This window comes from Pyrgilauda ruficollis, unplaced genomic scaffold (genome assembly GCF_017590135.1).
Source record: "Pyrgilauda ruficollis isolate IOZ18807 unplaced genomic scaffold, ASM1759013v1 scaffold204, whole genome shotgun sequence".
Classification (NCBI taxonomy): Eukaryota; Metazoa; Chordata; class Aves; order Passeriformes; family Passeridae; genus Pyrgilauda; species Pyrgilauda ruficollis.
Genome location: NW_024519652.1, coordinates 669,009 through 690,604, shown reverse-complemented (window position 1 = coordinate 690,604; position 21,596 = coordinate 669,009). Strand labels below are relative to the sequence as shown.

The 21,596-nt window shown below is 39.0% G+C and overlaps 1 protein-coding gene across 1 annotated transcript in view; it reads right to left on the bottom strand.

Annotated features, from left to right (window-relative positions):
• Positions 1-21,596, bottom strand: part of UVRAG (UV radiation resistance associated) — a 99,807-nt gene that overhangs the window by 20,823 nt on the left and 57,388 nt on the right. Inside the window, exon 13 of the mRNA XM_041467284.1 lies at positions 15,507-15,585. Within this exon, the coding sequence (XP_041323218.1) occupies positions 15,507-15,585 (79 nt within the window). The remainder of the gene's footprint in view (positions 1-15,506; positions 15,586-21,596) is intronic.

Genomic DNA, 21,596 nt, shown 5'->3' with positions numbered 1-21,596 from the left:
TAGCTCCTATGCACAGCTTTGTTTTCCCAAGTGCTGCTCTCATATTTGTCACTAGCAACACTTACTCCACAGAAACAACATATAGGAGACAAGATGCATCACATTTTATGAACAGTTCAAGGCAGAAGAATTTAAAGAATTATCTGTACAGAGAAACCTCAAGAAATAGGATAATACATTGACTTTAAGGCCAACTTCTCTACATAAAACCAGCTAATCATACCAGTGGGTATTTTCTATTATACCTATATTCCAACATCACAGAAAACCATAAATGTTAAAATAAGCTGCATTTAAAACAGTGGTTCTCAGAGCAAAAGGTAAGATTTATTCTTAAAAAACTTGCATTGGCTTTCTAAGTGTTTAAAGACTAAATTTCCTTAAAAGACTAATACCAACAAAACCACAGCATTAGCTGTAGATGAGGCATGACAAACTGAAGTTAAATTGTAACAAAATAGGCATAATTATTTTACACTCTAAGATGAGAAAAAATAATATTCAGCTGCTCCAGTTTCTACCTGTATTTCCTTCTCTGCAATGGTCAGAACTTACACTGGAAGGTGAGTGAACCAGCAGTGAACAGCTCCAATCTGAGCATCTCTACTCCACTGCCAACCAAACAGCTCCCAAACAGGAAGGATTCATTTCATCAACTGGATTGCTAGACTTAAAATTCATGACCTAAAATCATGTTAGACAACAGAAAAGCTTACTGCCTTCCTAAAGATAACAATTCCACAGCAAAATGTTCATTCATCAAATCTACCAGTAGAGATACATAATTTGTTAACTAACTAAAATACAAACCTGCAAAAGTTCAGTTACTTTCCTATAAAGTCTATAAGAGGTACTAGGACTACTGAAGTTTTTCAATCAAGTTTGCTTTAAAAGAGACCATTTAGTTATCTTTCTATTCATTGCAGGTTGCACTCAAAGATCAAAATTAGGAGGTTTGCCACTCTATGCCTGCTCTTAAGAAAAACCAATCATATCCTGCATTTATGTGCAAAAAACAACTGTCCACTTCCTGCCCTAATTCTTGCAGCAGTATTTAATAATTAATAGCGTACAAGCATATACATTTACTTCCAGCCAGAAACCACAGAGTACCTGGGCACAATTATCTTTTTTTTTTGTGGGGAGTGCAGAATGACTCCAATTCTACCCTCATCTGTTCATTATTTCTCACATTGTTTCCCCAGCCATATTCTTGTTCTCAGCCACGTGGAAGCAGTCTAACAGGGAGGATATGTTATTAAAGCTCAAAATAGCTGCCACTTTAGTACATATTGTGCATAATATTCAAGTCTATGCCAAAATCTGCTGTATTTTGGACTTCCCTTAGTCCCCACTGCAGGCAACTGGTTCTTGATGTTGAAGCAGTACCTGTACCTACACAATACGCCGACTCAACCCACTATTACATTGTGCAAAGATCTTGCAATATTAAGGCAGTCAAAATCAATTTTGAAGTATTTTCAGCTATATGAGGAGTTTCTCTTGATAGCATCAAGAACTTCTAAAAAAAAAACATCTGCTCCACAAATGTGAAAACCTACAGAGAAAAATAGAAACAAAACTATTGTTTCAATCAAATCTGCAGAGCTGGTCACAAGCCAAGCATTTGCATAAGGTTTTCAGAGAATGTCAAACACTGAAATACTAAGAATGTCAAACAGAAATATTAAATTTTAGAAGTTTTAATAAAATGACATAGTTAATTGTTTTACAAGATCCTGGGTGACTTTGTCAGGGTATAACAGAACACTGGCAGAGATTCAGATTACTAAGCACTGCAATAAAGAAAATGGTAAGTGTTGTTATAATGCCTGTTGCTATATAAACAACTATGGGGAATCAGTGAAATAAGGCCTGCTGCTATATAAACAGTTGTGTGTGTTTATATCTTTTGGGAGCAATTATAAAATTTTTTGCTTGCCTTTGTTTTACTGAATCTGTCTAGTTCTAGCTCTGAACGCCTAAGTGGGTTTACTGAAAAACCCTTAAGCTACAACATTAGTGAAACATGTTGTGGTATCAACAGTTCTTTAGATAATGTACCTCCAAACTAAGCATCTAAAAATAATTTTCATTTTTCATACTTAAAAAGACTACCAGCAAGCATCAATTACAGTTTGGAAGTAAACACAACAAAAGGGTTTTAAAACTTTTTTAAGAGTCTTGAGGTAGTAGGAGCTGAAAAAAGAAAAATAACCACTGTGATTATAACAAGTCTTGAAGTTCTCAATCTTGCTTCCAGAAGGAGCAAATAGAGGACTGCTACAGTAGTGACAGCCCTCATCCAAGCAAGAGAAGTGCTCAAATATAACAGCTCTCTCAATAGTTATTATGATTTATCTTTATATGCCTGTGTCTGTCTCCCAGTTGCACCTGAAAAGCAGATGTTTACTTTGCAACTCATTCAGGAGTACTAAACTAACAAGAAAGCAAGTTACATCCACATCCTTGAAGATCCTTGTCCTTCATTAATCCACTGAGCATACTCTTTGAAGTTCCTCAAGCCAACCCAGCGTGCCTAAAGCCTTCACTAAAACCATCTTAAAAGACTCCCACCACAATTTTGATTTAGCAATAGCAAATAAGGCGCACAAAAAGCAACCAAAGCAGTAAGAGGAGATAACTGCATTTTATGCTATACCGTTGAAGGATACTTATAATCAGTTATTTCTAAAGCATGCTTAGTCTGAACTAACCTGATTTGTCCCACATTTACAAGGGAGGTGCTGATGTCAATAAGATAATTTCCTGTTATCACAAAATCCTAGAATGGTTTGGGTTGGAAAAGACTTTTAAGCTCATCCAGTCCTAGCCCCGCCACCATGGGCCTAGATACCTTCCACTAGACCAGACTCCTCCAAGACCTGTCCAGCCTGGCCTTGAATACTACCAGGGGTGGGGCAGCCACAGCTTCTGTGGACAACCTGTGCCAGGGCCTCACCACTCTCACAGCCAAGAGTTTCTGCCCAATATTCCATCTAAACCTGCCCTCTGGCAATGGGAAGCCATTCTCCCTTGTCCTGTCATTCCAGTCCCTCTCCTGGTCTCTTGGAGCCCCTTTTAGGCACTAGAAGGGGCTTTAAGGTCCCCTGGAGCATTCTGTTCTCCATGCTGAACCCCCAACTCTCCTGACTGTCTCCAGAGCAAAGGGGCTCCAGCCCTTGGATCATCTCCTGTAGCCTCCACTGGACTCGCTCTAACAGGTCAATGTCCTTCTGATGTTGACAGCCCGTCACTTTCTCACTTTGACCTGTAACAGGGATAACTAACGCTGGAGATGCTACACAGTCCCTGGACCAAGACAGCCACTAGTACAATTCAGAAACATTCATCTCTACGTTAGAGCAAAATGTCCTCACAGAGCTCTCTGGCTGATTCAGTTCTCATAAACTGCATCAAATTGAGACGGAAACATTTTCTCACCACTGGTTCTTCCTGCCCCAAGAACAGCCTGTCTCCTTTCCTCTCCTGTTAGCCTGGAGAATTTTAAATCACTTCCATGTGAAGGGCAGGGGAAATTCATGCATGAAATTTACATACAGGAATGGTTCAGAAGTGATCAGGGAAACTATATTCTCATCTGATAACAGACCTAATTCCCTTTTATCTTCTTTGATTTGTCCCGGAATTACATTAAGCTGCTTCTTCCTCTTGCATTCATCAAAACATAAAGTCTGATCTTTATTCAAAGACAGCAGCAGCCTAAATTCTAAATGCACAGCAACTTACACTATTCTACGAAACGTTTATGAAGCAGTTTTCTTCTTATTTTTAAAACTTCAGCAATATTTCATACTGGATTTCGGTTTCATAGCAATAGTGTTTATTGGAGATAGACCTCAAGAAAATAAGGAAATAGGAGTATGTGTTTGAGTACATGTAGAACACACTGTGGAACTAAACATTTAGATAAGTCAAAAAGCTGCATTTCCTCAAGAACTCTCTCACTCCTATATATGAAACTCTTCTTGAGAGTAAACACAACACCCCTCCAGAGAGGTCTCAAACATTAGCCTTCATGGTTTCAGTCTGGTGTCCATTAAGGGGAACCATTGTCAAAGACAGGCTGGGAGAAATAGCCACTCATATAAGTAAAGCATTCCTGTAAAACTTAGCAGTTACTGGGCTTGTTACAAAAACCAACATATATGGGCCCCCATGCCCATAAAGGTACACCTCATATGCCATGACTGTTTCATAAAAGAACATTTTAAAAGGCAATTTAGAAGATAGAGCAGTTACAAGCATCCAAAAAGCTTCCCCCACTCCCCTGTGAAGCACTCAAATAACTAAAACCATGCTTACTGCAGTCTTGGTGCATTTATAGCTTGATGAGATGAAACTATAGAGCACATAACCTTTACAGATTCAGGTCAGAGCTTCTCAAAAGGGTTCAGTATCACTAATTGATGTTCACTGGATTATAGGAAATGGGTACACTTATTTCCGGTGACTTCATTCATCCTGAGCTTTTGTATTAAAAATCATTGCATCAGGCAGAGAACAACAGGTCAGACATGCAAAAGTCAAAGGGGGAAAAGATAAGTAACATTCTGTGCCTCCATCTTAAAAATTACATTTTCTCTGTGTGTTTAGCTCCCCAAATGTAATCTGCATACCTGAAGTTTGTTTTTTACCTATATATGAACCTATGAATACCAGAAGGACAATATTCTCAGGGAATACACAGGTATGTACAGAGAACTCTCCTACCCTGTTCTGGATGGAAATCAGAGAAAATGTATGGTTAGGGTTATAGGGCTACACACTCCTCTTCCATTTCTCTGTTACTTCCACATTTTAATAAATCCTCTCCAAAACCAGGTAATTTTCACATATGACATCAGTCCAGCTCTACCCTCTACCTTAAGATATTACAGGAAAGGAACCCGCAGAATTATTTCAGTGGGCAAACAACGAGCTCCATTAGATATTGTAAAATCTTTCAGCTATTTGCTCTTTCATGTTGTGTTGAGAATGCCCTTGTTTTAAAATGGGTGAAATTGAGCTTCTGGCCATTCATTCATCCAGGTTTGTGAACCCTGCTCTTTCAGGTGAAAAGGCTTTTGCTTCAAGAAAGCTTTACTCAAAGAGCAAGTGATTCAGCCCATGACACAGAGCTTAAATGGAAGAAGAATGTGGGGATTCTCTGCTCCCAGCCACATCTTGCATTTCAGCTGAATTGCTTTCCAGGTATCTATTACGTTACTGTCAGTAAACAAAAGAGACTGACTTCTAAAAAAAGATTAGATTGTGAATCAAATGGGAAGCCCGCTCATTTGAGGAGTACAGAATGAACAGTTTAACCTATGAAAGACTTGCTTCCTATCAGGATAACACCAGCATTCAGTGAACTCCACTTGTCAGTAAGACACACCGACACAGGAAATGGTTTCCCACATGATGGATGGTATTTCAAACTTAAAAGCTGAGGTCAGAAAGCATTAAACCAAGGACAGCTCAACACTGGTCTTCCTGAAAACATCAGCTTATACATGCTAAAATGAAGCAGAGCTTGGTTTTTTCCTAATTACATAATATTAACTTCACAAATATTCAAATGAATTACACACAAGGCCAGCAAAGAGAGCTGCACTAACCCCTTCAGTATTTCCAGTCTCTTGAAAACCAAAATACTTTAAAGTTCTGGATTTCCAAACATTCTGGACTGACCAAAAAGTGAATGGAATGAGCCCATACATATCAGACCCTTTAATTCCATTTGCTGGAGAACAACTTGCTCCAAACTTCAACCCCAGTATATAAAAAACCTGAAAGGCATTTATAGATGATTAAGTAGCTGACATACCAAAAGCGTTCAAAATAGGTTTTGTGCCCTGATGTGCCAAATCTTAAGCACAGAAGTATGAGACCAATCCTAACCCAAGGAGGACAGAACATATATATTAAACTATATAACAGAAGAAGACAGAATGTGGGGGGGAAACCTGAAAATAACAGAAGCTCAGGGAAAAAAAAAATCTAAACCCCACAAGTCACAGATTGTTACTTGCTTGCAAATAAAGAGATAAGAAGATTTTTTATGCATTAAAGCAAGTGAAGTTTTAAGAAATTAGGTGCATTTTACCATAATTTCTCCCATTAAGAAATGGGCCACATGGCAGAAAGAGAGAAAGCTCCGAAGGAAGAAACAGGCTTACCAAGCAGGACCTGGAATTCCACAGATGTGAACACTTTATATTTGAATGTCCAGCTTTGCCTCCAGTGCACACACCCAACTTGTTAGGAAAAACTATACACTGCAGCTTTTTCCTACACTGATACATTGTGCCAGGGCTTGATAACAGATTTCCCACCTCCCTATCTCTTTCAATTTTGTAACATGGAACTTATATACACTACAAAGCAGCTGAACCTGGCAGACAACATGTGTTTATGTCAAATTAACTATATCAGGAATCTATTTGCCCTTTGATTACTCAATTTTGGTTCTATTTTAAAAACATACTGTTTTTTTAGGAACCTTTTTAGTCTGAAGAGCTAATGTACAGAGATGATTACAGCTACACAGTACAAGCTATGTAATACACAGAAAATGCCTGCAAGGCTGGTCCCACAAAATCATTTTGGAGGACTGACTGACTCTAAGCACAGCTAGTGATGCCACCTCTCCTACTCACAGAAAACCGGAACAGTTTGGGTTAGAAAGGACTTTTAAGCTCATCCAGTCCTACCCCGCCCCGCCCGCCCATGGGCCTTGTCCCAGATTGCAAGGCAAGATGTATTCTATTTGCCATCTGTATGGCAGCTGTCTTCTGTTCAGTGGGCAGTTTTCCTTATCTCTTCCACAACCAATCCTCTCTCAGGGGAGACATCTGCTGATAAGAGGCTACTGAATGTCACTGCATGACTGATAAAATTACAGCATCCCATTGTGAGATGCTCTGCCCAGAGGGAGGATCCAAGCATTCCTACCCGGATATAATCTTGAGGTTCTGGAACACCAGCACGGCTTCTCCACTGGATTTCCCAAAAGAACATCTGCCTCTTCCAGTAGATCTTCAGAGGAAGACTACACCCTTTCTACAGAATCCCTGCTCCAACAGAACCACACCTGACATTCCAGGAGGACTGCAGCCACAATTCCAATTGGACTGCTACCAACACCCTGACCAACAGGGTGTCAGGCTGTATTCTGACTCTGTCAGTGTGCATTGTTTATTTTATCCTTTTATTTTCTTCCCTAATAAAGAACTGTTATTCCTGCTTCCATATTTTTGCCTGAAAGCCCCTTAATTTAAAATTTATAGCAATTCAGAAGGAGGGGGTTTACATTTTCCATTTCAGGAGAGGCTCCTGCCTTCCTTAGCAGACACCTGTCTTTCAAAACCAAAACAGGCCTAAATACCTTCCACTAGACCAGACTGCTCCAAGACCTGTCCAGCCTGGCCTCAAACACTTCCAGGGGTGGGGCAGCCACAGCATCTGGGCAACCTGTGCCAGGGCCTCACCACTCTCAAAGCCAAGGGTTTCTGCCTGATATCCCATCTAGCCACACCCTCTGGCAGTGGGAAGCCATTCTCCCTTGTTCTGTAAATCCAGGCTCTTCTCCAAAGTTCCTCTTCAGCTGTCTTGGAGCCCCTTCAGGCACAGGATGGGGCTCTGAGGTCTTCCTAAAGCCGTCTCTTCTCCAGTCTGAAAAAACCAAGCTCTCCCAGCCTGTCCATATATGAGAAGTGCTTCATCCCTCCAGTCACTCAACCACACTGGTCATCCCACCACAGCTGCAGGAGCCTCCAGCACTGCCTGGGCTTAGGCTGCAAGTGCTGGGATCTGTACGGGTTGAACAACCAAGATCTGCTCCTTCACAGAGCAAGTTAATGTTGGCCTTTGCCTACAGACAAGGATAGGCAGGCTTTCAGCTGAATGAAAGCCAGGACTTCAGTTACAGCTAATCCAGTCTCATTTCAACCTATTTTTTTCTTGGCATGGGTGATAGGAAAGGAAAAAAGAAAGCCTTTCCAATAAGTTTGCAAAAAACATATATAAATTCCCCAATTCTAAATGATCTGGCTAAGTATCAGCTCACTGTTACCCCAGGAAAGTTTCAGGAATGAAACCTCTCCTAAGAGCTTTTGGCTCTACACAGCTGGAGAAGGTACTTTGTGGTGTTTCAGGTGCAGTCCCTTCCTCTTAATATTGAAATGAAAGCCTGGCACTTCACAAGACAAGGACTAGACTCTGGCTTCAACCTATGCTCTTTGAAGAACACTTTTCTGTATGTAGCTAAATTGGCCTAGGATTTAGACAGTGCATTCCTTCTGAAATGTATGTTTTATGATCTTAGTTTAGGGGCCTCATAAAAGATGTAGTGTGCAAGTCACAGTATCCTGCACTCAAAGGGCCATAACCACTGCATATACACCATTACCTACAGAATTCTTAAAAGACTGCCCCTTAGTGTTCATTGCCAAAACAAATTTCTAGGCCAAACATTTCTGCTGTTCCATGTTTTCCCATGGAAAAGTTTTTAGTTTCTATTATAAAGCTGATTTTCTCTAATGTTTGATAGTCTAACAGAACCAGAAACTGAACCTCTTGCCTCATTTCATGTTTAACAGCTGAGTTTCAGTTCAGCCATTTACATATGGCACTAGCACATAAGCATTCAACTTTAATTTTATGCAGCTATTAGGAAGATGGCACTTTAACTACACCTACAATATAACAAGAATTTTGGTTTTCCTCTATGGTTCTGTGAATGTTACTTATGCATTAGACAGGCAACTCCCCCACAAAGCAGCATTCCCAGGAAAGCAGCATTGGCTGCTCAGCTTCTCAAGCAGATTACACAAAGCACGTAAACGCCATCTGCCACCATGTGGACACGGTGGCCATGGACACACAAGAGGAGGGCTAGACATTAGTTACTTACCTGGATCTGTACTCTGTTGATGAGAAAAACAATCTTGGGGGAGCTGACAAGAAAGTGATTTTTTTTTTCCATATCAAATAGCAAAGTTCATGTGTTGCTAATGACTGTCAGATGAAAGCAGAACTACTCTTTGGCCAGGGCTGAGCAAGTGATGCCAATGTGAATAGGAGTATCAGTCTAATACAACACAATAATGGTCTGACAAAACAAATGAGGATGAGAAAATAACCCTTCTCTGTGAAACAATCCTGAGCACGGCATTCAGGCTGAACAGAAGAAAAAATAACCTTATTTTATACAGTGTAACAAATTCCACAGGTTTCACTAAACTTGGAAGTGATGCCTGGAAGATGATGCTCTGTCTAACGCCATATGCAGAGACTCTGTTAAGAAACACCAACTATGAACTTTTTATATGGGTAGACAGGGATAGGAAAAGGGGAAGATATTTAAACTAAGATGGCAGATTTAGATTAGATACTAGAAATAAATTCTTTACTCAGAAGGTGGTGAAGCTCTGGCATAGGGTGCCCAGAGAAGCTGTGGCTGCCCCATCCCGGGAAGTGTTCAAGGCCAGGTTGCACAGGGCTTGGAGAAACTTGGTCTAGGGTTGGTGTAAGGAGGATGTTGGTCTAGGGAAGGTGTCCCTACCCATAAATAAGATGGTCTTCAAGTTCCCGTCCGACTCAAACTGTTGTATGATTCTATGAACTGAGATAAAACTAGACACATTCACTCTTTGGGTTGGCTGTAGGAAAACACAGAGTTGTAAAATGGTCCTAATTATTTGACACCTGGTTTTACAAGTCTGGTTTTCAAGAGCCATTAATTTAGACAAGACATTAATTTAGACCACCACTCCTGAGGCCATGTCAAATAAAACCAGATGGAGATAGTGACCAAGGTCACAGCAAAAGAATAAAAGAGGTCTCACAACAGTCACACAGATGCCCTCTGGTTCTGTGGTAAAGCTGAGATAAGACTTAGAATAAGAAATCCAGAAGATTAAGAGGCAAATTAATTTTAAGTCCTTCAGTGGCTGACTGAAACAGCAAAATCATTTGACACTTAGAGTGTAAATAACTTCACCGCCCCATGCAAGAAAATAGCTGCAGTAAACTCCCTTCTTACTGGTACCTAAAGAAACCAGTTTTACAGCTCTATTGAAATTATGTCCTCTACAAGCAATCTAGGAACTGGACAAGAAATAATGCCTGTCAAGCATCATGCAAGAGACAACCTCTTGAATACCTAAAGAAATTAGAACTTTGATGAACAAGATGGACATGCTCTCCCCAATGGCTACACATCATAAATGCATGCATTAGACATAATGACCAATACAGGACAGAAATAATTTAATATAGAATCATAGAATTGTTTGGGTTGGAAGGGACCTTCAAGCTCATCCCATTCCAACCTCCTGCCATGGACAGGGACACCTTCCACTAGAGCAGGCTGCTCCAAGCCCCATCCAACCTGGCCTTGGCCACCTCCAGGGATTGAGCAGCCACAGCTTCTCTGAGCAACCTGTTCCAGGACCTCACCACCCTCAACTTTCTGGGCATACAATTTTGGGCAAGTTATTCTCCCACGGTAACACTGTGTGTGCTCACTAGGGACTCACTCACCTGAGGGAGGATGGTCACTAAATTAAGATCAACTCATCATATGTAATGAAGGACCTACACTGAAGTCAGGCTGAAGCAATTAAGGCTCTGGGAACAAAGGAAAGAGACAGCAAAGCAGCTAGTAAAGCAGCAATAAAGATGCTTTCTTTTTACAGGCCTGCAACTCAAAACTCAAAGCCACTGCTCTCTCAATAACCCCTACTTCAAAGTTTAAAAATTAATTAAATTATTGAGATGAAAAAAACCTAGAGCAGCAAGACCACTGCTAAGCACTTGTGAGAGGTCAGTTCCACAAGGTCCATGTCTCTGCCCCAGCAGAACTGGGTGACATCCACATTGTATGTTCAGAACAAAGAACATACTCAGAACTCTGAGAGATGCCATTTTGACCCTCTTCTGTGTTCACTTATCACCCACAAAAAACCTCACCAAGCTTCAGGGATTTCCTAATATTCATCCACCATAACAAGACGTTTTAATGGTGTAATCCTGATTACTGTGCTGTGAATACCAGGACAAGAGTTCACTTCTTTCTCCTACTAAAGCTTCAGCTTCCTCAGATACTCCATACACACCCCTAACTTAGGAGCTACAGAGTTTATGGGGCTAGTACTTGCTGAATGCTCTCCCAATGTCTAATGCTTTGGAGAGCTGTGCAATTCACCCCCATTTTTAGTAACTCTATTGTACTTCACCTTTGATAATTATAGTGAATTTTTTTTTGTAGGTGTTATTAGACGTAAGTGACTAATATATCTTTGAAAAAAACCCCTGTGTTTCTATGCTAGAGAGTCAAACAGCTGAACTCTTAAATGGAAATTTACAGCCTTAGATAATGTTATCCAACTCAAAAAGCTCCTTTGTGAACTTTGAGGGATGCAATTTTACAAACAGAAAATATGGGTATTGAAACAATTCGTGCTCATATACAGATGGAAGTTATTATGAACTCTCGGAATTAACACACATTGTTTCAACTTTGGAATGTAACAGCAAAGCAAGTTTCTCAAAAAAAAACTCTACCAAGCCAGCACTAAGCTGCTTCTAATTCTAGCTGAATTCTCCTGAGTGCAAGACGTGGTTTCCAGTGTTATTATCCTGCTGTTTTACAAAACAGTACCCCTTTATCTCTAGAAGAGTTTTTAATTCAGTAATTTTATTTAATATCAATCCCATCTCACTTCCTCCACACTCACATTTCTCCTTGCTGCCAGAATTCTAGGTAATTGTAAAAGAAAAAAAAAAATTATGAAATCAGGGAAGCTTATACAAATTATTTCAAAGTATTTCTTTAAGTTGATTGAATTTTTCTGGGCTCTTTGTTTGTCACAGTGCTCAAAACTTGCATGAATGATTCAAGTGAGGTGATAAAGACCCAGGTTCCTGTTTTCATGCTCCAGTGAAGTCACCACTATTCTTCCCAGGCACCTCCAACCTTCCCACAGCACAGAAGGAATTAAGCAACTGATTTACATTTATTCCTGACAAAGAGGACTGGTTCTCTGAATTAAGGTAAACACCGTTGGGTGATGGTCTGTAGATAAGAGAGAGGCAGCTGCTAAGTCTCTGTCCAAATTTAATTTTTCACACGTTCACAAGAACTAAGCATATCTGGAGACTTCTCTGAAAGCAGCCATAAGGTCTGCTAAAAGCCATGCAAATTCAACAGTTTCAGCATCCCAAGAAACATACCAGAACTCAGACCATCCTGGGTTTTTAGGTCAAGTCAGTCCCAGAGCACAGAGGTTTTGTGGTGTATTTCTGCACTTTATTTACCTGCTTTGCTTTCACAGTGGAATTTCCCTTTGGCAGAACTATATAAAGCAGCAATATTTGACCAAGGACATCAAAACAAAGGTGACTACAACAGTTTATGTGGACATTGTAACACTTTCATGATTAAATAAGTAGTAGAAGCACCCCCAGAAATTCCAATTTACTTTTATCATGTTTTTATATCCAACAGCATACAATCTCAAGCATTAACATGTGAACCACTAGTGTTCTACTAACCACTTTGAAGTTTGGCCACTGACTAGCTTGCACCAGCACCAGTGACCCCAAGTAGAGCTGGAAACTCTTTTTATACCAAAACATACTTAAAGCCTTCATTTACTTTTCTAAGTTTAAACATATGCCAGTGATTTCAGAAACCAACTGCAAGGAATTGGAAGGCAACATGGGTGAGTGACCGTGTGTTCAACCACCCAGAGTTCTTCGGAAACAGAACAAGAAAAATCAGAATGAGAGGTTTCAGTAGGTCCAAGAGTGGTAATAACTCAGAGGGGACAAATCAAAGAGATAAACAGGAAAACAAGTGAAGTGGTGACAGTTTCTATTAAAAAATACCACAGGCACAAGTGTCAAGTAACCCAAATTGGACAAACAGGAAAGACAACCACCCTGGGCTCAATGAAGAATTCATCATTTCGATGAAAAAAATGACAGAGCTTCTTGCTTGCATCACATAACTGAATGGCAAACTCCAGAATAAGGTAAAGACAAAGAAGGGACGAAAGGCAAAGCAAGCAGCATCACGACTCACAAGTTACAGAATGAACTAGTAAGCAGAGATTAACGAAAGCATTGTTTTGATAGTAATGAAGAGAGAGATCTAGCAAAGCATTTGAGGGAAAGACTAATTCCTTTTTCTCACTAATCTCCCCTCTGGAGGTCAAGTGTGAACAGCTGGCTGCCATTAGTAATACCACCAACAAGGAGGTATAGTCTACGATACATTAACAGCCTGGCTAAGCCAATTTCCAAGATTAGTAGGGCTCGATTAACTTTGTCTTAAGATATTTTAGACTTTAAGTAATTTCAGAGGTTATTGTCCAAAATACACTAAGCATGGGCAAGTCTGGAAAGTGGTAAATGCAATCCAAGCTTAAAAAACAAACAACACAGAAAGACTCTGAAACTTTAATTTGGGATAAGGAATGGCAAAAAAGTGATGGAAGAGAAAACTGGAAAAACAAACAAGACTAGTAGAAACTATGCATTAAAAGGTCAGATTTTTCAAGAATAAAACTGTAAGACTAATGTAATTTCAAACAGATTAGGAACAGAAATGTCATATTTCTCTTGGAATTTAAATCTCTTGGCATTTTCTGCTATAATATGCTCACAAGCATGCTGGGGAAATGGGACATTGATGAAGTACAAGTGAATATAGAGAAAGTACTCTTTGGGCGTAATAAAGAATGGCTCATGACTGCAACTGAAGTGCTGGCAAAATGGGACTCCACCTGGAATAACAGAACCCCAGTTCCATCCAATATTTTAATTAGGTAATCTGGATAGGGCATAGGCTCAGATGCAGCCAGCATAAAGCTGAGACTGAGTTCTCAGTTTGTTTTTTTTTTTGCCACCAAAGCAGAAACATGATTAAGAACAAGAAAGTTCATCTTTAACAATACATTCAAGATACAGCATATAAAATGTGAATTAAACAAATCAACTGCTGTGACAGCTGCAGCTGGTCTGAAGCTGCACAGTTAAAACTGGCTGTAACAGACCCCAACTTGACCAGCCTAGCTCGTTAAAGAGTAGAAGCAAACAAGTCCCTGGGAAGACAATGTTGGATTTGAACTCAAACAGAGGAGGCCAGCCAACCTCATTCAATCCTGAATGCAGACAGCTAGTTGGCCAGTGAGCTGGGTGGTGTTGAGATCTCAACCACTCAGGTGTTCAAGCATGAGAAATTTGAATTCCCTGTAAAAGGGGGTGTCCATCAATAAACATTGGCTGTTGTCACTTGAACTCAGTGCATTCAGTGGTGCCTGTCTCCATAACTGCAACAAACGTAACAACCTGCACAAATTCACAATGGACTGTTGTGTTGCTGTTGGTTGCACAGAATCATAAGATTTACTCTGCTAGGCTTTTAAGAGTACAAACCTATTAGAACCAATGAACTGGAAATAAAAGGACATGACTTGGGAAGCAGATCTCCCATCCTACTCAATGTTTTGAAAGCAACAGTTGCTCACTGTATCCAGCTTTCGGCATTGCATTTCAAGAAAAATGTGGATTCAGATGGAGAATCTGAGACAAGAGAAGTGTTGAAAAGTGGTTTTTCAATGCATAAAAGTTTGCAAAGAGGAAGAGACTTAAATGGATCAGATTATTATAATATATAAACAAAGGCAAGACAGCTTTCAACTCAATGTCAGAAATTAGCTGTCTTTAGTGGCCAAGAGAGTCAAGCACTGGAACTAAGCAGTACTTATATCACAGGTGGGTTTTTCTTTACAGAACATCACCAGGGACAGCATAAAAGCAGCTGACCCTGTCCTAGGACTACATACCAATTGAAACAGCCAGGCCTCTTTAAGACCAGCTTTCTGAACATTCTCTGAATTCCATACCAAATGTGTTAGCTGCAAGTATTACTGCAGCCATCTCAAATACAACTTTGCAAAGTCTCTTGCATTTTTCAGAATAAAGGATATTTTTTTAAAACACATTAAAAAGAACAAAGGTTGATTACAGAACTCTTTAAATAAAAGTCACACATTTGCGATATTTCATATTTTACATGTATTGTGTTTTCTTGTAAGGGTAGAGTACTAGCTGAAGTAATAATACAGCAAAATTAAAGACACATGAGCAAGAATTACACAAACAGATCTTCAAGTGTGACAGAATAAAAAAAACTGAGAATATTTACAGTTTTCAAAACAGTGTGAAGTCTATAGACTCGTAGAATGTACTATTTGAAAAGGAAAAAAATCATTATTATCTGGCAAGTCCTTCTCTAAGCACCACAGAAGGAAATCTCAAGCACAAAGCTGAAGATAAGTGAAAATTATGTTTTCAAGGATATTTTTCTTAGTTCACAGGTTTTCACCCCAGAGAGCAGCATCACAGGACAGCACATGCACATTCACATCATACTGACACCAAGCAGAGAATACATATAAATAATAATAAAAAATAATCTCAAGTGTACTAACCTGTGCTATATTTTTGTTGAGAAGATAAACTCCATATTCAAACTGAAGCTTCTCCCCTCCTTTTGCATATAAAGGAAATCTGATGGGAAAAAAAAGGGGAGGGGGGGGAAGTATTTAAGGTGAAATTATTCAGATGCTTACGTAAACTTCAAAAGATTCCTTTTCTGAGAAGGTAAAAATTTTAAAAGCTTCCTTTGCTGACTTCTCCCAGGAACCCCTCCATAGGATGTATTTAGGAAACCGCTGCAACACCAGTCAATCAGCATTTAACAGCTGATGCCAAAACCCAGCTACGGAATTCCATTTTTTGAAGTATTTCAGGTTTTTAAAAGACACTTTATGAATCCCCCAGGGCTGCAACATCCCTCTCACCAATCAAAGTGTAATTTCAGAAGCACACAGCACAATTCCAGATCCCACGTTATCCCTCTGCATTCAGTCAGTCACACTTGGTTAGCTCATTTCCAAACAGAAAGAATATTTTCAAAAAGTTGTTCTATTTTGATTATTATCCTGTCATTGAGAGAACACAAAGCCCTTTACACAGAGAAGAAACCTACAGGCTCACTTACCAGAACAACATTCAGAATAGAAGTGATTCCTTTCAACAAACTTCACACATGCACCCAAGGCTTGAGTCACAGCATCATAGATCACTACAGCCCTTGCAAACATTTTATTACTGATCTTTATTTTTTCTACATAATAAATATTGCTTACCATTTAAAATGCCCAAATGTATCAAATAGCTTTTAAGAACATAGCATGGCACTGCTGCATGAGACAAGAGAACTAAAACATTAGTCCCTTAAATACTGAAACTTTTTGACAGTTTCTGCATTAAAGAATATAGTTTTATACATCTGCTTAAAGAATCTCTGCTTAAGTGAAGCAGTTCTCACACAACTTTAACAGCTGCACACTGTACTTCTAAGGATTGCCTTTTGCCTCCTCCTCAGCACCAGAGGTTATGAGGTCATCATGGTCAATTCAGAAATCTTAGAACAAACTAAAATTTATTTTTATGGGAACTACAGCATGAATCAAGTTTTTACCTTTTCAAGAACCATGTCCTGCAGCTCCTAATCGAGATGCTGAAGGAATTACCCACATAAGCCCCACCCTACAGCAGAAACTAAGGTCTCTCTCAAATATAAGATAACAAATACAGGAGATCAATATCTACTAGAAACAACACACATTCTGGAGAGGTGATTAGGCAAAGTGAATTTTATCATCCATCAGCCCCATAAGAGAGTACACTTGTAATTTTAATAATTATATAGTATCATTAAAGCTAAACGTTAACAAGTCATGATTACAGCAGATCAAATATTGAGATGCCAGCTTCAGGTTTTCTGCTACTTTCAAACTTGCTAAGTCTCTTTAAGCCAAGGAACATTAAAATCTCTGTGAATACTATATATTTAGCTAACCTTGCTTAATAGATCTATAAATCGAACTAGTTCCCCATGCAAGGAAATGAAACTTTCCTAAATGCTACAAAAATTCTGCAACACATTATTCTAAGTGCAAAATACAAAGCAAGAAGAATTAATTTCAATATCTCCAATTACACTACCCAAACAGAACAAGGGTTAGATTTAAGGAATAACTTTACAATTAACAGTCTAAAACTAACCAATTTTTTTTACAATAAAAGCACCATTAGGAATACAAACCATTTTCCCTAGAAGGCAGCATTTCATGAAGTCACTGGTAACAGGAACCATGCATTCTATTATTAGACTCAGAGCTCTCGGATCCATGCAGTATAGAAGGAGGGTAAAAACTGGTATATGGTGCTCACTAACATCTCCCACACAGAGATTCTTTTAAAAGGGAAAATCAGGCTTTTCTGCTTATCATGTTGATCCTGCTTCTTTGCCAGTATTCAGACTTCTATCCTCTCCCTTCCACTAATTAATCTTGAAAGGCTTTAAACCACGTACATCCTCAGGTCAGCTTTCACAACATAATCACTTAAAGTCTTGAAAACTGCCAGTGGATGTCTCTGCATATACACATTTATGACTCAAGAGAAAAATATTACTAGGTTTTATGCCTCTCTCTTTTTGTTTTATCTTGCTTGCCCATTAAGCCTGATCACAAGCAATACACTAAAGGGAGAGGAACCCAAACATTTTATATAGTGCTTCAGTGAGTATACCTGAACCCAACTTGAACTGCTGCCTCCCTGTGTGAAATTCTTCTTGCCCACTCCATAGAAAAGCATTGACTGTAAGATTAATCTCTCCTTTTGGCATGCTGCAAAGCTGAGTCTGCTGTGTAAGGATTTAGTTATATAAAATACTTTTCAAATACACTATTTCAGTGTTTTTATAATCACAAAATGCATAATAAAATTCAAAATGGCATCCGCCTACCTATTCTACTCCAAAGTGCACCTTCCTTCTTTCCATTCTTGCTGATATATTTGGGGAAAAAAAATCACTAAGCTCCTTTAAAGCAAAACACAGATACTTATTCTGAGATAAAAAATTTGAATAAGTGTGATATGTTTAGTGGAAAGAAACAAAAACCACAAGCTACAGGTACCCTTTCTATAATCAGTAGAAAAGATTATCTGAGAGAAGTTATCAAGTGTTGGAAATTTGTTCTCAGTTCAGAACAGAGCTCAGAAGGTGAGCTCTGGTCCTCCTCAGAGTAGTACTTACACACTCTAGGAAACCATGCATCTGCCATGTGAACAGTCAGGATTTATGAACAAAACAGCTTCTGCTCAGTGAGGGTCAACATGTGCCTTTGTAAAAATATGCTGTCATTTACATACAGCTACGGAATATGACATTTCAATAGCATGTAGACTTCTTAAAATACAGTGCTAACACACCCTGAGTTTACAGAAGATGACCTATTTCTGTACACAGAGACAGGCAATGCAGCAATGGTAGTTTTAATAGTAAAATAAGGTAGTGATTTGTAAAGAAGATCCTGGTTTAGAGAAGATTAACCTGATGCAAGAAAAAATCCACCATGTTTAGTAACTTGTAACAGGTTTACTCCATTTGGAGCTTTTTCTGTATCTGGTATTCCCACTGCTTTCAAGACATGTCAGCAAAGGTAGGAGCCCGTACTGGGGAAAAGCAACAAGAACTAGGAGTGATTAAGGGAATAATCAGCCAGCAGGCATGCGTAAAGGTGGCTTTAGGATCTAAGAAAATTGTGCCAAAGATGCGAAAATTAAACAAGCCCCACTCTGAATTAAGAAGGTGGAGAACTCTGGATAAGAGTGATCCAAACTGTACACTACTGATTTGAACCAGATGGTCAATATGTACTTTGAACGTCTAAGGTAACATAAAGAAGATTCTTAATCTTAAAAGCTTACATTTGTTTTGGGAGTCTCATGCTTTGCTTATTTAATCCTATAGGATGTGACAAACACTAAGTTTTTACTAATTTTTTTTTGAGTCATGTTCTGTTTTATAGGGCTCACTGGGATACAAGTCAGATGACCAGTGTTACCCAGCTGCATCATAATACATATCTACAATTAACCACAAAACACTTGCAGGACATTTTTAGGCACATAGCTCATATCCCCTTCCATGGCATATCAATTTGGACAAAACCTGTGTTTTTCTATGGTGATGCCACAATGACTGAACCGTTTCTCCCGTGGTGAACCAACACTATGATGTTCAAGACCCAAGCATTCCCAGACCCACAAGAAGCGGTTTTGATTGTCATTTCTCAGAGATGACAAAAAAATTTAAGTAAAATAAACCCAAAATAATAGAACCAGATAAAAGACACTTTTAATCATCTCTGAATAACTTCCTTTTAGCAGAGCTTAAAATAGAGATGACAATTCATATACCCTAACCTTACCTCTCTCATTCTCACCCACTTGACCTCTCTCCCATCTCTCCTGCTTAAAGGGTACCCAAGAATAAGCCCCTCCTCTCTGCCTGCAATCTTAATTTCAGCAAGTCATTATCCACCACTTTATTTCAATCCATTCCCTATTAATTCCTGCCACACTTCCTAAGCAGACATCAGCTGCTGGATAAAGAACTCTTCAGCTTAAAATTTGTTTTTCTATCAAAGTCACCTAATATTCAAATATTTAAACCTATGGAGGATCTGCTGATATGCAACGAATAAGGAAACAAGTGTGAGCAGGTCAAGGCTCAATAGAATTGTGAAAAAGAAAAAGCAAGGCAGAGGTTATGTGCTTGGTTCACAGTTACCCTGATGGTGTACCATCAAGTCAGACTTTTAAATAAAAAACAGGGCTGAAAGTCTACCTGTAATCCATACTGAAACTACAAAACTAGCACATTACCATCAACAATGGAATTAAGTTTTGAGTTCAAGGACCTCACAACACTTCACAAATGCTAATTGTTTGAATATTTGCATTTAAAAATATCATTCTGACAGGTATCAAGTTTAAAGGTACCCAACTACACCATCAATAGGACTCTCAGGGAGCTGTTACTTTGCCTAGTCTAATTACACTTTATTCTACCATGGTATTTAATCAAGTAGAACACTCTGTAGACATAAGAAACACATGTAACTCTAAGAAACTTAAAAGCAAAGTATAATATCATTACAGTGAATCACATCAAGGTTACAAAGACTAGACAGGATACTAAATCATCCACTCTGATGTAAAAGTCCTTCTATTAAAAAAAATAAACCCAGTGTATGTGTTTCCAGTCAATATGAAAAACCAATGGTGGCTGGCTGTCAGCATTTCCACTCCAGTTGATTTCATGCACATGCAAACAGCTGAACAGAAATCTCAGTGCCAAACCAAGACAAATCAATTGTCTGTTGGCAATTTTCAGTTCATGGAGCATTCCTGAATATGTCTAAACACATTCGTGGTCTGGTGGCAGTACAGGAGCAGCAGACATGGCTTCAGATGAACACTTTTGACAGTTGTGCTTGTCTAGGGGCCTAAAGGCATTTCTGCTAGGAGTCAGCTCTGTAATTCTATGGGATCCCTGCAGGAACCTGATACAGAGGCTGCTGCCCACCCCATGAAGCCACAAGCCACTGCTCCATTGGCGTTCATCCAGATACAAGGAGATCATCCTGTAATCATAAAGCTACAGGCACAAAGAAGCCTAATGTATCACCTCTAAGGCAAGTTCAAACCACCCTGTACACTCAGCTATCATAACAACTTCCTCTAAATAAATGTCATCGTTCCTAGGGGTAGGAAGGTTGTTAAAGTCACCTTCCATTGTTAACATAAATCTTTTCCATGATTCAAGATGTAATGAAGACTGTGCTCATGTGCTGCTGAAAGTAAAACCAAGAAATTTCAGGTGCAGACAGAGAAAAAGCCTCTTGCAAGGATTTTTCATTTTCATATTTACAGTTTGAGGTGTGATGCCTGCAGTTCATATCCATAATCTATTCTGGTGGGGTTTTTTTCCTTATGAGGAGTATCATTGACTTCTTAACAAAAGAAAGTGTTGCAACCCTTCCCTTAGTGACTTTTAAAACCCCTGTCTTTGGTAAGAGCATAGGCAACAATTTGCTAATATAGTGTCTTCAACCAAAACTGCTCACTAGCACTGATGTATTTAAAAACCAGAAAACTGACTACAGAAAAAGAGATCTTTTAAAGCTGCTCACAGATATTGTTCTGGTAGACCAGAGTCCTGTTTCAAAACTACAACAATGATTAGACTACTTGTGGTGTTTTAAGTATTAGACCACTCTTACAACTTAAATAAATTGTGCTAAGTATTCTACTCTAATCACTAAAAACTCTTCACTGTCCTACTTTTTCCAGCTGACCCTCAACAAGTACTCATCAGCCATCAGGCTCTCATTTAATTTCATATCTTTATCTCATCTTTAGCTGTTTCAAATAGTCACTTTGGTGATTGATGAACACTCAAGGAAATCACTACAGGATTCCTGGCTCAGGCAGATGGTAAATGTTAGGAAAAGTTGAAAGAATCCTTATTCTATACATTTATTTCAGACCTCAAGCATCTCTTAAGAATTCAAGTCCAAATAAATTTACTGTTGTGTTCTGTGAATTATGAATTCTGCATCCAGAAATATCACATATGTACCAATATACTGATGGCCCAC